Source organism: Strix uralensis, chromosome 2, assembly GCF_047716275.1.
Source record: "Strix uralensis isolate ZFMK-TIS-50842 chromosome 2, bStrUra1, whole genome shotgun sequence".
Lineage (NCBI taxonomy): Eukaryota > Metazoa > Chordata > Aves > Strigiformes > Strigidae > Strix > Strix uralensis.
The window spans coordinates 70668841-70683456 of NC_133973.1; the positions used below are offsets into that span (position 1 = coordinate 70668841).

Here is a 14616-nt window from a genome sequence, read left to right on the forward strand (position 1 = left end):
GGTTGGGCCGGGGCCGGCTGGTCCCCGCCTCCGCTCCCCCCCCCCCCCTCCTCCTCCTCCTCCTCCGCCACCACCCAGCCGCCCTCCCCCACCGCGCCGGCCTGCCGGCCCTGCCCGCGGGTGGCTGCCAAGTGCCGCCGGGCCGGGAGGCACCGACAACCGCCCGCCCCCACCGCCCTCCTCGGGACGCCCCGCCGCCTCAGCCCGGCTGCGGGGCTGGGTCGGTGCCTGGGTCCGGGCCGCCCCCCGCTCCCGCCCCGGCGCTCGGGCAGCGCCGGCCCCGCTCCCAAGATGGCTCCCGCCGGCGGCCGGGGCAGACCCCGCGGGGCCCAGCGGGCGGCGGCTCCCCGCCATCGCCTCGTAGCCCCTCGGCTCCCACTGCTTCGCCCGGCTCTGTTTGTCGGTACCGGGCACGAAGCGGCACCGCGCCGCGGGGCGGCCGGAGCAGCAGGCGAGGAGCAGCCGCGTTTCCCCCCCTGACCTAGGTTTCTCACCCACCAGAGGCAGCGGCAGCCCCCAGCGCAGCCGGGGCACGCCCCGGCCTCCCGCCCGCCCGGGCCGCGGTTCCACACGCCTCACGTTAATGCCTTTGAGAGCAACGGCTTCAGGAGTTAAACGCCGGATTTAACTTTTTAGACCCAGTCCGGAGAGTGTCCCCCCGCCCCCCCCGCGAGCAGGGAGGCTCCCAGGAGCACGGCCGCAGCCGGCAGGGAGGGAAGGAGGGAGGGAGAAAGGGCAGGCGGCTGGGTGAGCGCCGGCGCTCTGCCGGGGAAGCGACACGGAGCTTCCGTCACTGGGGCCCTGGCACACGGAGGCTACCGCTCGCCCCCTTGACGCAGTAAGGGGACAAGGGCGAGCGGGGACAAGGGCGAGCGGGACCAACCGCTCCCGCAACCCCCCGCTGCAGCTCTGAGTGACCGCGGCGGCCGCACGCCCATAGCCCGCGAGATGCCCCCGCGCACGAGGTTTATCGCCGACGCACGCCCTCAGCCCCGCCCACTGCGCTTTCCCATTGGCTACAGAGGGAAAAGCCACGCCCCCAGGGCGCCGCTGTGGGCGGGGAAGATGTGAGGCGGCAGCTATGGGGGGGGGGGCGGGAAGCGGCGGGAGTCGGGAGGGTGTCACGTGACGCGTTGCGTCGTTCCTGCTGCCCCTCGAGCGTGGGGCGCGCGGGCGCCCTTTGGCAGCTGGCTCGCGCCCCGCGCCTTGCCGGGTACCGGAAGCGCGGCGGAAGTTGCTGGATGCGTCGTACCGGCTGCCGGAAGTACCGCGCCGTGGCTTGAGGATGGGTGTGCGGTGGGGCAGGGCCGGCTGGGGCTGCTGGTGGCGAGGGGCGGAGGGGCCGCCGGGGCGGGTGTGTGGGTGGGTGTTCCTGTGCGCACTCGTGGGCCAGTGGGGCTGTGTCCCACTGTCGCGCTCCTGCCTCTGCTACCGCCTGCTCTCCGCCCTCCTCGGGGCCTTTGTGGCCGGGGTTCCCCCTCCGCCCGCGGTTCCCCCCGGCAGGCAGCGCGTGTCCGTGCTCGGCTCCGCTTTCCCTGCGGCTGCGTTATGGTACCCGTAGGCTGGTAGCAGCTGCCCACCGGCCAGGGGCTCGGTAAAGTCATCCCGGGTTTCCTCGGAGCGGAGACGGGATCTGTGCGAGGTACCCTCTCTTTGCTTTTCTCTTAAACTCCTGTTCCTTTCGCAGAATGTGATACAACTGCGTTTTATTTGGGACTCCTGCTTCTTCGACTTCTATTTTAATGGCGCACATCACCATAAATCAGTATTTGCAGCAAGTAAGCAAGTTTTTTTATTTGTGGGCCCAGTTAGAGCATGTGGATGTATTTTTCTTTGCTGTAAATATGTTACCTTATTTAAGAAATAAATCAACCTAGAATGTCTGTTGTAGTAAAAAAAATATAATTCTTAAGTCTGTATTAAGTATACTGGCTGTGTGACAAGGATCTATACCTGGAATTTCTGAAAAGTGTGATGGTTACTCATATAATGGATAGCAAAGTAATTTATCCACAAGAACTAACGTGGTGGGATTGTGTGTGCGTGCAGGCACACATGCAGCTTGGCAATTTAAGGAGTGCAGAAATGCGGAGACAACAACGTGTATGGCATGAAGGATGGAGAAACAGGAGCAGTCACAAGGATACTGGCTGGACTGAACCCCTCAGTGTCAAGCTTTTAGTGCGATCACTCTAACTGCTTCTTTCTGAACCGTCATTGTTATCATCTTACTCGCTTCAGTCAAGTCAATAGAGTGAAGGGCACAAAAAGAGAGTAATTGTTTGGTTTTTAGTCTCAAAAATGGAGCATCTGAAATCTCTCAGGACAGTGATCTGCTCTGTAAAGTCAGCATCTTGTCTAGTTGACGGTCCATTTAACATTTAATAAGAAAAATACTTCTTATTTTTGAAGCCCACCAATCTCTGAAAAAGTTTAAGGAGTTGATTTTCCCTCTTTTGCTGCTTCCCTTGCTATTTTAGTCTATGATTTTTCCTATTTGATACAAGCTTTCCATACAGCAAAAAAGGTTTTTTCCATCAGGACACAAAAATACGGCACATAAAGCACAAGCAGTGGGAAAGGAACTCTTAAGAATTAATATCTAAAACTACCTCTACAACTGAAGAAATTTCCAGCTTGATGTCAGAATAAGCTGCTCAGACTATTTTTTACAAGGAGTTATCTTTAGCAAAAAGCAGAATTAAACCGTTCTCCCACAGAATATAACATTTACAGTCCTGACAGGTTTCAGACATATTCTGTACAGATGCTAATCTAATATCAGACGTTGCCTTTGGAATGACAGCTGTGTGTTTAATCTACCTGTCTTCATTTTTAAGCATTACTCGAAGATTGTTTATGCCTTCACATATATGTTTGATGCCCATAAGTCCAACTGGAATTTTAAAAAGCTTAACCAAATCTGGATCACAACTGCTGTTTTACAGTGCTAATCCCATGCGAGTTGTTTGGGGATTCTCTGGTTTGCCCATATCCTACAAATAAAAACTACAATAGTGTTCCTACCTTCTCCCTGATACCCTATTGAAAAATAGGTGTATTGAAAGTACGGTATTGATTAATTCAGTTTTAAAACCTTTAAAAGCTTACATTTGAGTTGATGTGGATGAACAGCGGTAACAAGAAGGTGGCTTCTGTAGTCATGTGTAAATATGTTGCATGGCTTGGTTTTATTCTGTAATGTGGCTGTTTTCTTTGGTAGGTACAAGAAGCCATTGACAGCAGAGATGGACAATTTTGTGCAGAATTGGTATCATTTAAACATCCACATGTTGCAAACCCAAGGCTACAGGTGAGAGTCTGGTTTTGACCTTTCTTTTGTTTTGCTTTCAGTTTTCCTAGCACTCTATATGGGTTCCTTTCCATTGGAGAGAAACCTCAGAAATCTGTTTCGCAGGTCAGAGCAGGATCCTCTTGTAGGTTTGTTTCCCTTTTATTCTTACGCAGATTTTTTTTTTTTTCCCCCAGATGGCTTTTTGTGTTCCACTTTGAATTGTTTTCTGGATAGATACAGTCTTGAAAGTCCCTTCTGGCCAGGTCTATATTAGTTAGTAACATAGCACAGTGGAAGTGACTATAAGGAGAAAACCAGTGGGTGGCAAGGGTCCAGTGTTTGTGCTATATCCATTTCCGATGCTTTTATTGAAGGCTAGCTCTAATCAGGTTCTGGAATCAGAGTGCACACTAGCAATTTGTTACACCGGATGTGATTATTAATATAACTTAAGGTTCTGATAGATAGCAAAGGCATATATGCATAAAACTGCTATGACAAAATACCCATATGATGTTGTGTGTCTGGTGCATTGAATGTTACCTTAATGTTTCATTGATTTATTCTATATGTAGCTTCCATCTCCAGAGGAGAAGTGTCAACAAGTTTTGGAACCACCATATGATGAAATGTTTGCAGCCCACTTAAGGTAAAGATGGACTCAGAATGTAAAGTCAGTTGTGAGGCATCCAGCAGGGATGGGGAAGGATATCCTCAAGTATACTTAGCCATTTTAAAGGGCTTATATCTGAAAACTTGGTATTATTCATAAATAATGCTAAAACTGTGGGAAATAACGACCTCTTTCCTCTCCATGTAAAGTTTGCTTTATGTATCTGGCAGTCATCTGCATATAGTCATTGACACAGCTTTGATTTTGCTGCTAGCTATTTCCTTTGCTCTGCATTTACTAGCTACACAAGAATTTAGAGTGAAATAAGTAAGGGAAATATTTTTAAAAGGGAATTTTAGTCATAAAAGTACTTTTAAAATAGCTTTAGGGCCTAAGTAATTCTGTGAGGCTTTTATTGAAAAAAATTATGCATTAGAACAGTCTTTAGTTCACTTTCAACAGTCTTGAAATTTTTTTTGTCTGTGCTAATCTTGGTGACAATAAGCATTAGCATATTACAGTTGATACTGTACGTTTTATAGAAACAAATCCCCATTCATCTCTCGGGTCAGTCTTCTACAATTATCAAGCTTAGTGCTGTGTTAAAATACTTGTGCCATTTTGTTAGGAACATTTCTAATCATATTTCCATATCTCTCTTAAATAAACAGTAAAGCTCTATGCCTGGTAAGAGGCAAAAAGAAGTATTTGTCTTACATATATGATATTTTCTGATGCTCTAATGCACCTTTTCTTTGACAGGTGTACTTACGCTGTTGGAAACCATGACTTTATAGAAGCCTACAAATGCCAAACAGTTATTGTCCAATATCCTTTTTCCATATATCTTGCATATTGTTTTCAGATTAACTATATGTCTTCTAGTAGAATAAGTTATCTTCACCCCTTTTAACATCTAACAGAATGTGGTCTGCTTCCAAATACACTTCCGCTGTTTAGGTTCTTAAGCACAACAATCAAGATAAACTCTTCTCCTTTCAACTTTCTGTAGGACTAAGAAGGAATCTGTCACTTGGCTCTAAAATAGAAAATTAATTTCTCACAGAGTATAAGAGACCCTCAAATCCATTAATATACCTCCCAGTTTGTACTTGGCTAGAGAGGAAGATAGTGATAAAGAAAGCTGCCATCTTATCTCCAAGTGGCCATTGTATCTTACTGCTGCTGCCACACCAAGGAGTGCGTGGCTGTGCCCATGTTCTTCCCTACTGCATCATTGCATCCTGATTCCTCATCTACTTTTTTGGTTTCCACCCTTTCATGTAGTAAGATATGGTACCATTCAACTGTTGTTTTTTAAATCTGTGTTTCATTTAATAGCATTTTAAATTCTCCTAAATACAATACATCTTTCCTGCGAGCATTTCAGGCGCATAAAGAAGAAAACTGGTGAGTACATCACAGAGAGCTGCTAGAAACTAGACTCTCATCTTTTGCTGGTATAATACTGTAGTAGTCCAACTAAAATTGTGCCTATAGTTTTTATTTATCCCCAGTGACACTTAAATGCAGCCTAATTGGTTTTGCTGCCTGTTTGAGTTTTTAGATCCAAAAGTGTGAAAACTAAAACATCTGAGCTTAATTATGTAGAATGTTCCATAAGTAAAAACATGAAAAATTTTCTTAACGGTGAGATGGTATTAAAGCTACAGTAAAAAAGGTTGTAGAATTAATTCTTTCTCCAGTGTAGGATTTCTGAAATGCTGATATCTTGAAGACCTTTCCTTTTAAAAAGTTCATCTTTCTTTATTTAAAGATTAATGTATATTTTTCTTGTTTTATGATCAACTAGCAAAAAAAAAAAAAAAGCTTGTTTCTCATGTCTTACTTATTGCATGATTTGCCCATACTAAGTATCTATGTTTTACTTTTCCAGGGCTTTACCTATTATGTATGCTGTAGCCCTCGATCTTCGAATTTTTGCTAATAATGTAAGTAGAGCTGATTAACAGCGTCATTACTTTTATGTTAGGAGTTTCCACAGCGGAAATATTTTAGACTTTATTACATAGCCTAATTTTGCTCACTACTGTTTAACTCGTTGTTTAGGATTTTGTTGACACGCTAAATTTGTCCAGTCCTATTGAAAAACTAGGTTGCTCAGTCTGCCCACCTCCCATTTGCAGGTTGAACTCTAGAGGGGTTCTGAGGACCTGCATGCAACTCACAGCACTTGCTTAGAGAATATGAAGTGATTAAGTACTGTCTTTGTAGAGTAGCATGGTGGCACAGCTCACTGTTTCTATGGGGTATCCTTGGGATTTGGTGGAGATCTTTATAAGGGTAGAGATATCCCAGACAACTGAGCTAATCTAACCACTTACCACATCTGAAGAGGGAAGTTGTTGCTGCCTTTCCCCTCTTCCAGCTCTGTGTACTGTTTTTGATGCTCGTTGGAGCCCTTGCTGAGCACATACAACTGCTGACAAGCAAAAAACACCCAAATTTACATTATTTTTCTCAGGCTAGGGAATTGAAGTAGCTTGTGTAGGGATCTGTTGAGAACTGCTAGGCCAGGGTAAGTGGCAGGGTTGTGATCTTGCTCCTGGTCACTTTACCTGAAGAGGTGAAACTAGAGTTCAGGTTAGGTTAGAGTTTGGCAATATCCAGTATTTTCAGTGTTTGTCCCCTCAGCACTTTGTTGTGCCCACCCACCTTTGGCATGCTTGCACAGAGAATATTTTGTGTGTGTGTGTGTGTGTGTGCCTGCTCTGTAACAAGTCTCAGTTTTCAGTCTGAATGAGGCAGTTTCATGTATCTGAGATGCATGAGAAAGGGGAAAGTGGGATCAGTCATGCTGGAAGTGTTTGAACTCTGTCTTCTAATGTTAGTAGGTTCAAATGATATGGATACAGAGAAGACTTCTGCAGCAAAGGATGCATTTCCATTTCTGTTCCTTATGTTTCAGCTAGTGAGAATGCAAGCATTACAATAAAACTTTTTAGAAAGCACATAGTAAATATCTTTTCACTATTTTTTCCCCCACTTTATCAAGTTCTGCATTAATCAGTGCATGAATCTTTCCCATGTGTTGGCAACTAATTTTTTTTCTCTTGCGGCTGTAACATATGTTTTCCATTTCTTATGAAAGTCTCAGGTCCTAGCAGTGTGTATTACTACTAGAAAATGTTGAATATGATTTAGAAATAAAATCTAGCCTTTGTGGCTGTGACAAGAAGCTTAATTATAAGTTCTAAAACTCAAACTCCATAACTGGGGAATCATTTTAGTTTGCTTTTCTTCAAAATACATTTTTTTGCCAGACTTTTGTTTTTTGAAAACTTGCATTGAAGTGTTAATGCTCCAGTTCAGCTATCAGAGGATCCTGAATTTAGGTTTCTGAGAGCTGTGTTAAGCTTAGTGGCACTAAAGGTAATAGCACTCAGTGCTATTCTCAGAGGACTGTCCCCCCGTGCATTAGGTTTGGTACACGTTCAGGAGCCTCTCTGAGTGTTCTCTTCTGTGAGCTTGACTGCCTTCTAGATTTGGGGGATAGCAGGCATGACAAATCTATTGCTCTACTACTTTATAAAATGCTGTATTAAGGAACTAAACTTGTTTCCGAAGCCAGAGAACCAGGATGTAGAATTACATATTGTTTCTTGCTGTGTAACGACAGGCAGATCAACAGCTAGTGAAGAAAGGGAAAAGCAAAGTTGGCGACATGTTGGAAAAAGCAGCAGAACTGCTGATGAGCTGTTTTCGAGTCTGTGCCAGTGACACGTAAGTGAAAGATCCTCTGTAGAACTTGCACTATTAAACTAAGAACTTAATTAACTCCACACAAGATTTTCCCACTTACTAAGACCATATCTGGGTAAGAATGAACACTTCTGAGGCTCATTTCCTCTCATTTATAGTCTGTTCTCTCTTGACTACTAACTACAGCTGGTGAGGCCTCCCTTCAGGTTTCACATTCCTAGCAGATGTTGTTGGGAGGGACTGATTATGTGCCTGTTTCTTGGAAAAGATTATTAACGCTTTTGTGCCCTGTTCAGTTGTGAAGTTTGCTTTATTATGATTAGATGGAAAAGAGGTGATTCTTTGGTTTCTGGTCTTAGGAATTTTAATACTTCTGAAGGGTAGAGAATGCTTTTTTTTTTTTTCCATCTTTCTTTCACCTTGAATTTTATAAGCAACTGCTATGCTAGTGTATGTGTCATCTGCAGACTGGAGTGAGGGCACTAATGTAGATCAGTAGTATTTTGTATGACATCTTTTTCTTATGTTGAGAAGAAATGTAGCAGAATTGTTTAAACTTAAGGTGGGAACACATGTTCTGTTTTGACAGTGCTGATATGGTTTAAGACAAGGAGTTTGGCCTTGACTTTTATTTTCAGACACCTATTTTTACCCTAAAAATACATAAAATATCTATGGAGGGAGTTTACCATAAGGACGAAGTTGTAATTTTCTTACAGTCTTCAGTACTAGTAGGTTTTTTCATTTTTTCTTTTCTTATGACAGTCGAGCAGGCATTGAAGATTCCAAGAAGTGGGGCATGTTATTTCTTGTGAATCAGCTGTTTAAAATTTATTTTAAGGTAGGGTTCAAGTCTGGTAAGCTGTGTTTTGTTTTTTTATTTCTAAGTCAAACCCACCGTTTTTTATATGATACTATCTATCTACACTGAGTAAAATACAATTAATTTTTTTTAACAGATCAACAAGCTCCATCTATGTAAGCCCTTAATTAGAGCAATTGACAGCTCAAATCTGAAGGACGAATATAGTATGGCACAGCGAGTTACATACAGATATTATGTTGGACGCAAAGCCATGTTTGACAGTGACTTTAAGCAAGGTATTATGTGCCAGTAAGACAGATTTAAAGTCTTGCTGTTTGGTGTGAAATCTGTCTGATGTCGCGTGTGTGTGACTCAAAATGTGCATAGAAGGTGCTGTTGTGTTTGCATTGATCAAAGGAAAAGTTATGCTGAAAGATTCGAGGCCCACAGGCTGAGGCAGATCAGAGATGAGATTACATGACACTTCTAATTGTAATACATGCTCAATTTTAGAATATTTATGTCAGTGAAGTTTTCTGTAGTCTTACACATCATGTGTGTGCATAATAAAATGTATGAGCATCCAAAAGAATAGGTTTGTAAAAGGTTTCACAAAGGAGGCTTTGTGACTCTCTCGTCCTTTTCAAGTTGCTGTATGGTGTGTAGGAAATCTTCAGCAAACTGTACTGTAGAATTAGTTTCTCAGTACCTTGATTTTGGAAGATGTAGAAAGCGCATTTCTGAGATTTCTAATAGATTCACTAATAGAAATGCTTCTAGAGTTAAGGTGTACATCTTTTATTGCTAACTGAAGCCCCTGACCAAAATCTATTCTAGAGCTGGTTTTCTTACTCTAAAGGGTGTCTTCTGCCTGTTAGGCTTGTAATTTTTCTCTCTTGGTGAAAACCAGTGAGATATTTTCATGTTGTCATGGTGTGTGATCTCACTGGCACGTTTCTGCAGCTCAGCAGATGCGTGCGTCACATGCAGCTTACATCCACTGAAGAACCTAATCTGTCAGTTTAGAAAATAAAGTTCTGTTTCATCAGCGCTTCTTGAGATTCTCCCTTCCTGTAATAGTAGCACAATAATGTTACTGAAATGAGCTGAAAACTCCAATATTGCTTGTAACTGTCATCTCTGACATCTAGACCTTGACAAGTTTTGACTTTCTGAAGGAAGGCTTGTTTTTCTGGTAATACTTTGTATTTTGTGTGAATCTCCCAATAACTCTTACAGCATTTTTCTTAATGTATTTTGATTGGTGTGATTCTAGTTTGTATAATTTCAAATATCATATGTTCAAGCTAGAGATGGACACTGAGCACAAAATTTGGGTTACAGTTTTGATCCATTTTTGTTGTTGACTCATGTTACTAGCAGTCTTATTTGTGTCTGCAGCTGAAGAGTATCTGTCATTTGCCTTTGAGCACTGTCACCGCTCAAGCCAGAAGAACAAAAGAATGATTTTGATCTACCTGCTGCCAGTAAAAATGTTGTTGGTGAGTAGATGTTACTCTTCTGAATAATTTTTGGGGATCAGATAACCAAACTGATGCTCAGTATTGTTCTTGTTTTCCCCTTATTGGAATTCAGAGGCTATCTGTGTCTGACCCCCATAAGAGCCAGTATATGTACACTTTCTTGTGTGAGGACAAAACACGTTGAACTGTCATTTATAGCAACAAGGGAAAGAAGAAAGGGGGGGTGGGGAAACCAAAACCCCACCCTCCTTTCCTCCTACCTTCCTCCCACCCCTCCTAAAGGTGCAACCTGAGGTGGCTTCTGTAATAAAGATAACTTTGAGTTCTTTGGAGAAGCACTTAACAGTGTAATTTCTGTCATGTAGCTGAGTGCCCAGGTCTGTGCCAGTGCGTCTGGTGATGAGCTGCACAGATGGACCAGGGAATGTGTGGATTCACCAGCACAAATCTGTCTGCTTCTTTCACCTGGTGAAGTGAAGGAGGATGTGCAAACAGATGGCTGAAGACTGTTGAGGGGGGTTTGTGACAGGAGAGAAAGGATTCCTGTCTTTGGGTTTTCTATTTGCACCTTTTACATTTGTCCATTGGAGGCATGTTAGAAGGGTCATGAAGTAGAGCATTTTGGTTTTGAACAAATCAATGAAGACTGGTAACTATTTGATCATTTCATCTTTCTATTAAAAGAATTAAGCGCATCTGTGCCTCTTGTTCCTGTCCTTCCCCATGTGCTGTGCTAGCATTTGCATATCCCTGAGTTAGTGGGGTTATGCTAACAATTAATTCAGTGTAACTGAGGGGACAGAAACTAGATTTTAGAGTTTCCTGTTCCTGGCCCTATTATTGAAGTTACCCATGGAGAATGTTGTTACCACCTGCTTCTGTGAGTTTGCATCTTCCACCTTTGCCTCAGCCTCTTTATGACCATCCTCCCTTTTCTATTCAGTGCTCCCTTTCCTGTCCCTTGCAGTGTCAATTGGGTAAAGGGGAACCGTAGTGGGTATGGTAATTGGCTTCTGGTTTTCATTTTTTGATTATTGACTTTCTTTACTCAGATCAATCAGTGGTAGGGTTGACAAAGGAAAACTAACAGTCTTCCTAAAAACTTTGTCCCAGTCCTGACTGGGTGCCGTAAACTGGTTGAGTCCGTTAGCACCTGGAATTACTGTGGCTTTTCAGGAGCAGTTTTAGTGTACAAAAGACACTAAAGAATCTAGATGAAGGTCATTGGTTTTACAGTTGCTTTTTTTTAATTGGAGCCCAAACATTAGCACTAACCTTAAACTGTACTAAAATAGCTTGGATGGGTTTTTTTATTCCTAGCAGCTCTCAGTAAACATGCAGCTGAGTCCTGCTCTCAGCTAATCCTCCAACCAGCAAAGGAGTTACCAACAGCATAGCATGATGGTAACTAAATTTAAAGTCTGACCCAAGTCAATGTGCAATCTGATCTCTGCTGTGCAGGGGGAAAAAAACAAAGTTTCCTTGTGATAGTGTAGGTGGTTCAGTCTTACCTGATCTAGCAATGAGAATTAATTTTGTTTCTTTAAATTTAAACTTCTCTCTTTTTTTGTGTGTGTGTTTGGTTTTGGTTTTTCAGAGTACATTTTTATTTCCGCACAGAGGCATAGCTACAGACTGAGCTAGCACTTGACAGCGCTGAAGCACTGCTTGTATTATTAGTAATGCTTGGGATTCCTGTAGTTCTTCTGTTTGCAGATTAGATCATACAGCCATGACATAAAATTTGGATCTGCATAGGCCTCATGTCACAGGATCCTGATTTTACAAGTATTACTGTTCCCCAACATTAAGAAATACTAAGACTCCCTAAACCATGATAAATAATTATTGTGAGTTGAGCTACAAGGTGTTTGATGGAGGCAAGGGGATTGTCTTACAAGTACTCTTATTCTCATTCTGTAGGAAAAAAAAAAGGTGGTTAAACATTTGTCTTTTTCTCTAACGAATGTTTTTATAGTTTACTAGATTATATTTAAAATGCATTTGACTTTACCCTGGAAAACTTGGAAACCATTTATTTTTCAGGGCCATATGCCAACAGTTCAGCTCTTAAAAAAGTATGACCTTATGCAGTTTGCTGAAGTAACAAAGGCTGTGAGGTATGATGATTGTTTTATTGCATTGTGTGTTAGTTCAAAAAGTATTAAGTAAAAGGTATTTATTTGAGATGATTGAGGAAGGCAGGGGAGGGATATTTCTACCAAGTCAGACAATTTATTTGCTCATTTGGGTGAGATGTTCTCATGTTTTCATTTCTTCATCCTTGTAGTGAAGGCAATCTTCTCCTACTGAATGATGCTCTGACAAAGCATGAGACCTTCTTTATTCGATGTGGAATCTTTCTTATCCTTGAGAAGCTGAAAATCATCACGTACAGAAATCTCTTTAAGAAAGTGTAAGCATAACAAACCCTACATTTTTGCAAAAGCAGACTTAATATGGTCTCACCTAGGACTGAGATAGAACCGTATATGCTCCTTAGTTCTCTCTGAGAGCTGAATTCCTGTTAAAGTAAATTTATTGTAGAAAGGCCATTTTTCTAAGAGCCAGAACTTTTAAGTGATTGCTTCTCAATAACAGATCTTTTCCTGTTGTTTCTTTCAGATATTTACTACTCAAAACCCATCAGCTATCTCTAGATGCCTTTCTGTTTGCCCTGAAATTCATGCAAGTAGATGATGTGGATATTGATGAAGTCCAGTGCATTTTAGCTAACCTTATATATATGGTATGTGCTGACCACTTGTTTGGTCCTTCCAGGCTTCAGACAGTAAAAAATACTAGGTAGATAGTAAAATGTCTTTCAAAAAAACATATCAGTAATCCCAGGTTTTCTTGTGTAAAAAAGTTGATTCACTTGTGCCCAAAGTGAAATGTTTTCATTTGCCCTGAAGGCTTCCTCTAGTTCCTGCCTGTTTTGCAGGGATCGGTTAAAATTGATGTTGAATTTTTCATTACAAATCCAGTACCAACATTTCTATATATGCATATATACTGATTTAAAAACACAAAAATTGCAACTGGGACGAAAAAGAGACTTGTTCTTCTGCATTTGAAGTAGGAGACTCTTGCCAGTCTGACATGAGAAAAAAATAAAAAACAGATCTCTTTGGGTCTATTTCACATTTTGTCTTTAAGTGGATCTCAACTACTCATGAACAGATAAAGGCTTGAAGTCGAGAGATTTCTAATAAATCTGAGGTTTTGGAGCAGCATTGCAGTGTCAGCAAGAAAATGAACCACTTCTCTGTTTCTGAAACATTATTTGGTGTGGTCTAAGAGTATCAGAGGGTGGGATTAGGTCACTGGAAGATTTCTTTTGGTGTTACAACACTGTGTCTGAAAAGGAAGTACTGTGTCATTTGGTTTATTAGGTAGGGAATAGCGATTAATTAAAATCCTGATTTTAAAGTGAGCAAGTGTAAATTTAGAAACAGTTGTGTAGAGCTCTGTCTCTTCAAGGAACTGTAAGCAGACCAGTAGAGGGCCCTGGCAACAGGCTCTCAGCCTGACAGCACCGTTAGTAGTATGCAAACATGGTTATGGTTCCAACTTTCTGCTTTCTCTGTGAGTTGACCCACTTACATAAATTGGATCCTTATTGGTATTAAGTACAGTAGTGCAGTGGTGATTGAGTATGCACACATAGCTGTGCTTGATGTAGTCTGAAGACAGCGGAGATTATAGGCCTTGTGTTACCAGCTTCCGGTACTAACGCTGTCTTTTTCTCCTTCTGCCAGGGTCACATTAAAGGCTATATATCTCATCAGCATCAAAAGCTTGTGGTCAGTAAGCAGAACCCGTTTCCTCCGCTGTCAACAGTGTGTTGAGTATTGCGTCTTATCCATGCAAGTACTTCTCAGATGCTCAGCTTGCCCAGTGGAGCTGCTCCTAATCACCCCGAGAACACTGTAAATGACCTGGTTCGTGTCCAGGACTGGAATACCAGGAACTGTTTGTGGCTTCTTTCCCAGAATGACCAAGGCTGCCAGTGTTACAAAGTGCGTTGGAATGAAATGCTAACTTTTCAATGATACTTTCCGCAGGCTTTCTAGATCATTCAAAGTATTTCATGAGGAAATAAAGCAAAGCATTCCAAATTCCTTCCAAACTACTTTAAAGCTCTTGCAAAATACTTTGTGTTAGTATTTCTGCATTTATCTTTCAGAGGAGAGAGTATCATCCTTTGTTACTTGTGTTCAGAATGGAAGTGTTTTCTTTCATAGTTCCCATTTTTTTAAAAGTCTCTTCAATAACCTTGCTGGTATTAAATACTCCCTTCAAGCTTTCTCTAAAAACTAGAGAAGCGCTTGACAGCAAAAGCTTTACTGTGTCAGTGATACTTACGGGTTCAAGTAAACGTGTTGATTTTTGTCTGTAGGTGCCCACAGATGGGTTTGTGGTCTTTTAATTCTGGTAACATTTTGTTTCATTTTTGTTATGATGAACAAAAGCTTATCTAAGTAACTTATTCATACTCTGTTTTATTCTGCTTCTGGGGAAAATACTGCCACAGGATCCATTATTTTAAGTGTTACTACCGTGGGAGTTTTGTTTGGGGGTGGTACAACATAACTTTGTCCATAGCAGTGGGACGGTAGTTTGGGGGTTTTTTAATTATTTTTAAAGGAAATAAAACATTTTTTTCCCCTCTTTGAGAGCTGGGTTTTATTTT

General features: G+C 42.0%; 1 protein-coding gene across 4 annotated transcripts; it reads left to right on the forward strand.

Moving 5' to 3' along the window:
* The first annotated feature begins 1101 nt into the window (after positions 1 to 1101).
* Positions 1102 to 14599, forward strand: PCID2 (PCI domain containing 2). Of its 4 annotated transcripts, none has more exons than XM_074859216.1 (15): positions 1102 to 1289; positions 1688 to 1778; positions 3224 to 3313; positions 3871 to 3944; positions 4671 to 4736; positions 5277 to 5318; positions 5806 to 5860; positions 7549 to 7652; positions 8397 to 8472; positions 8591 to 8732; positions 9838 to 9938; positions 11967 to 12040; positions 12211 to 12336; positions 12546 to 12669; positions 13682 to 14599. In XM_074859216.1, exons 2-15 carry the CDS (start codon positions 1743 to 1745, stop codon positions 13769 to 13771), a joined length of 1200 nt encoding a protein of 399 aa, XP_074715317.1. In that variant the 5' UTR covers positions 1102 to 1289; positions 1688 to 1742; the 3' UTR covers positions 13772 to 14599. The 4 variants fall into 4 exon arrangements, with proteins under 4 accessions (XP_074715317.1, XP_074715319.1, XP_074715320.1 ...); XM_074859218.1 differs by having other exon boundaries at positions 1105 to 1296; XM_074859219.1 differs by lacking the exon at positions 1102 to 1289 and adding an exon at positions 1314 to 1594.
* The last annotated feature ends 17 nt before the right edge of the window (positions 14600 to 14616 follow it).

Bases quoted from the DNA above. Each gene is read 5' to 3' on its own strand.
- PCID2 (XM_074859216.1), top strand. From the start codon at position 1,743: ATGGCGCACATCACCATAAATCAGTATTTGCAGCAA. The intron at 3,945-4,670 runs GTAAAGATGGAC...TTTCTTTGACAG, and splicing joins ATGTTTGCAGCCCACTTAAG to GTGTACTTACGCTGTTGGAA. The intron at 5,861-7,548 runs GTAAGTAGAGCT...GTGTAACGACAG, and splicing joins TTCGAATTTTTGCTAATAAT to GCAGATCAACAGCTAGTGAA.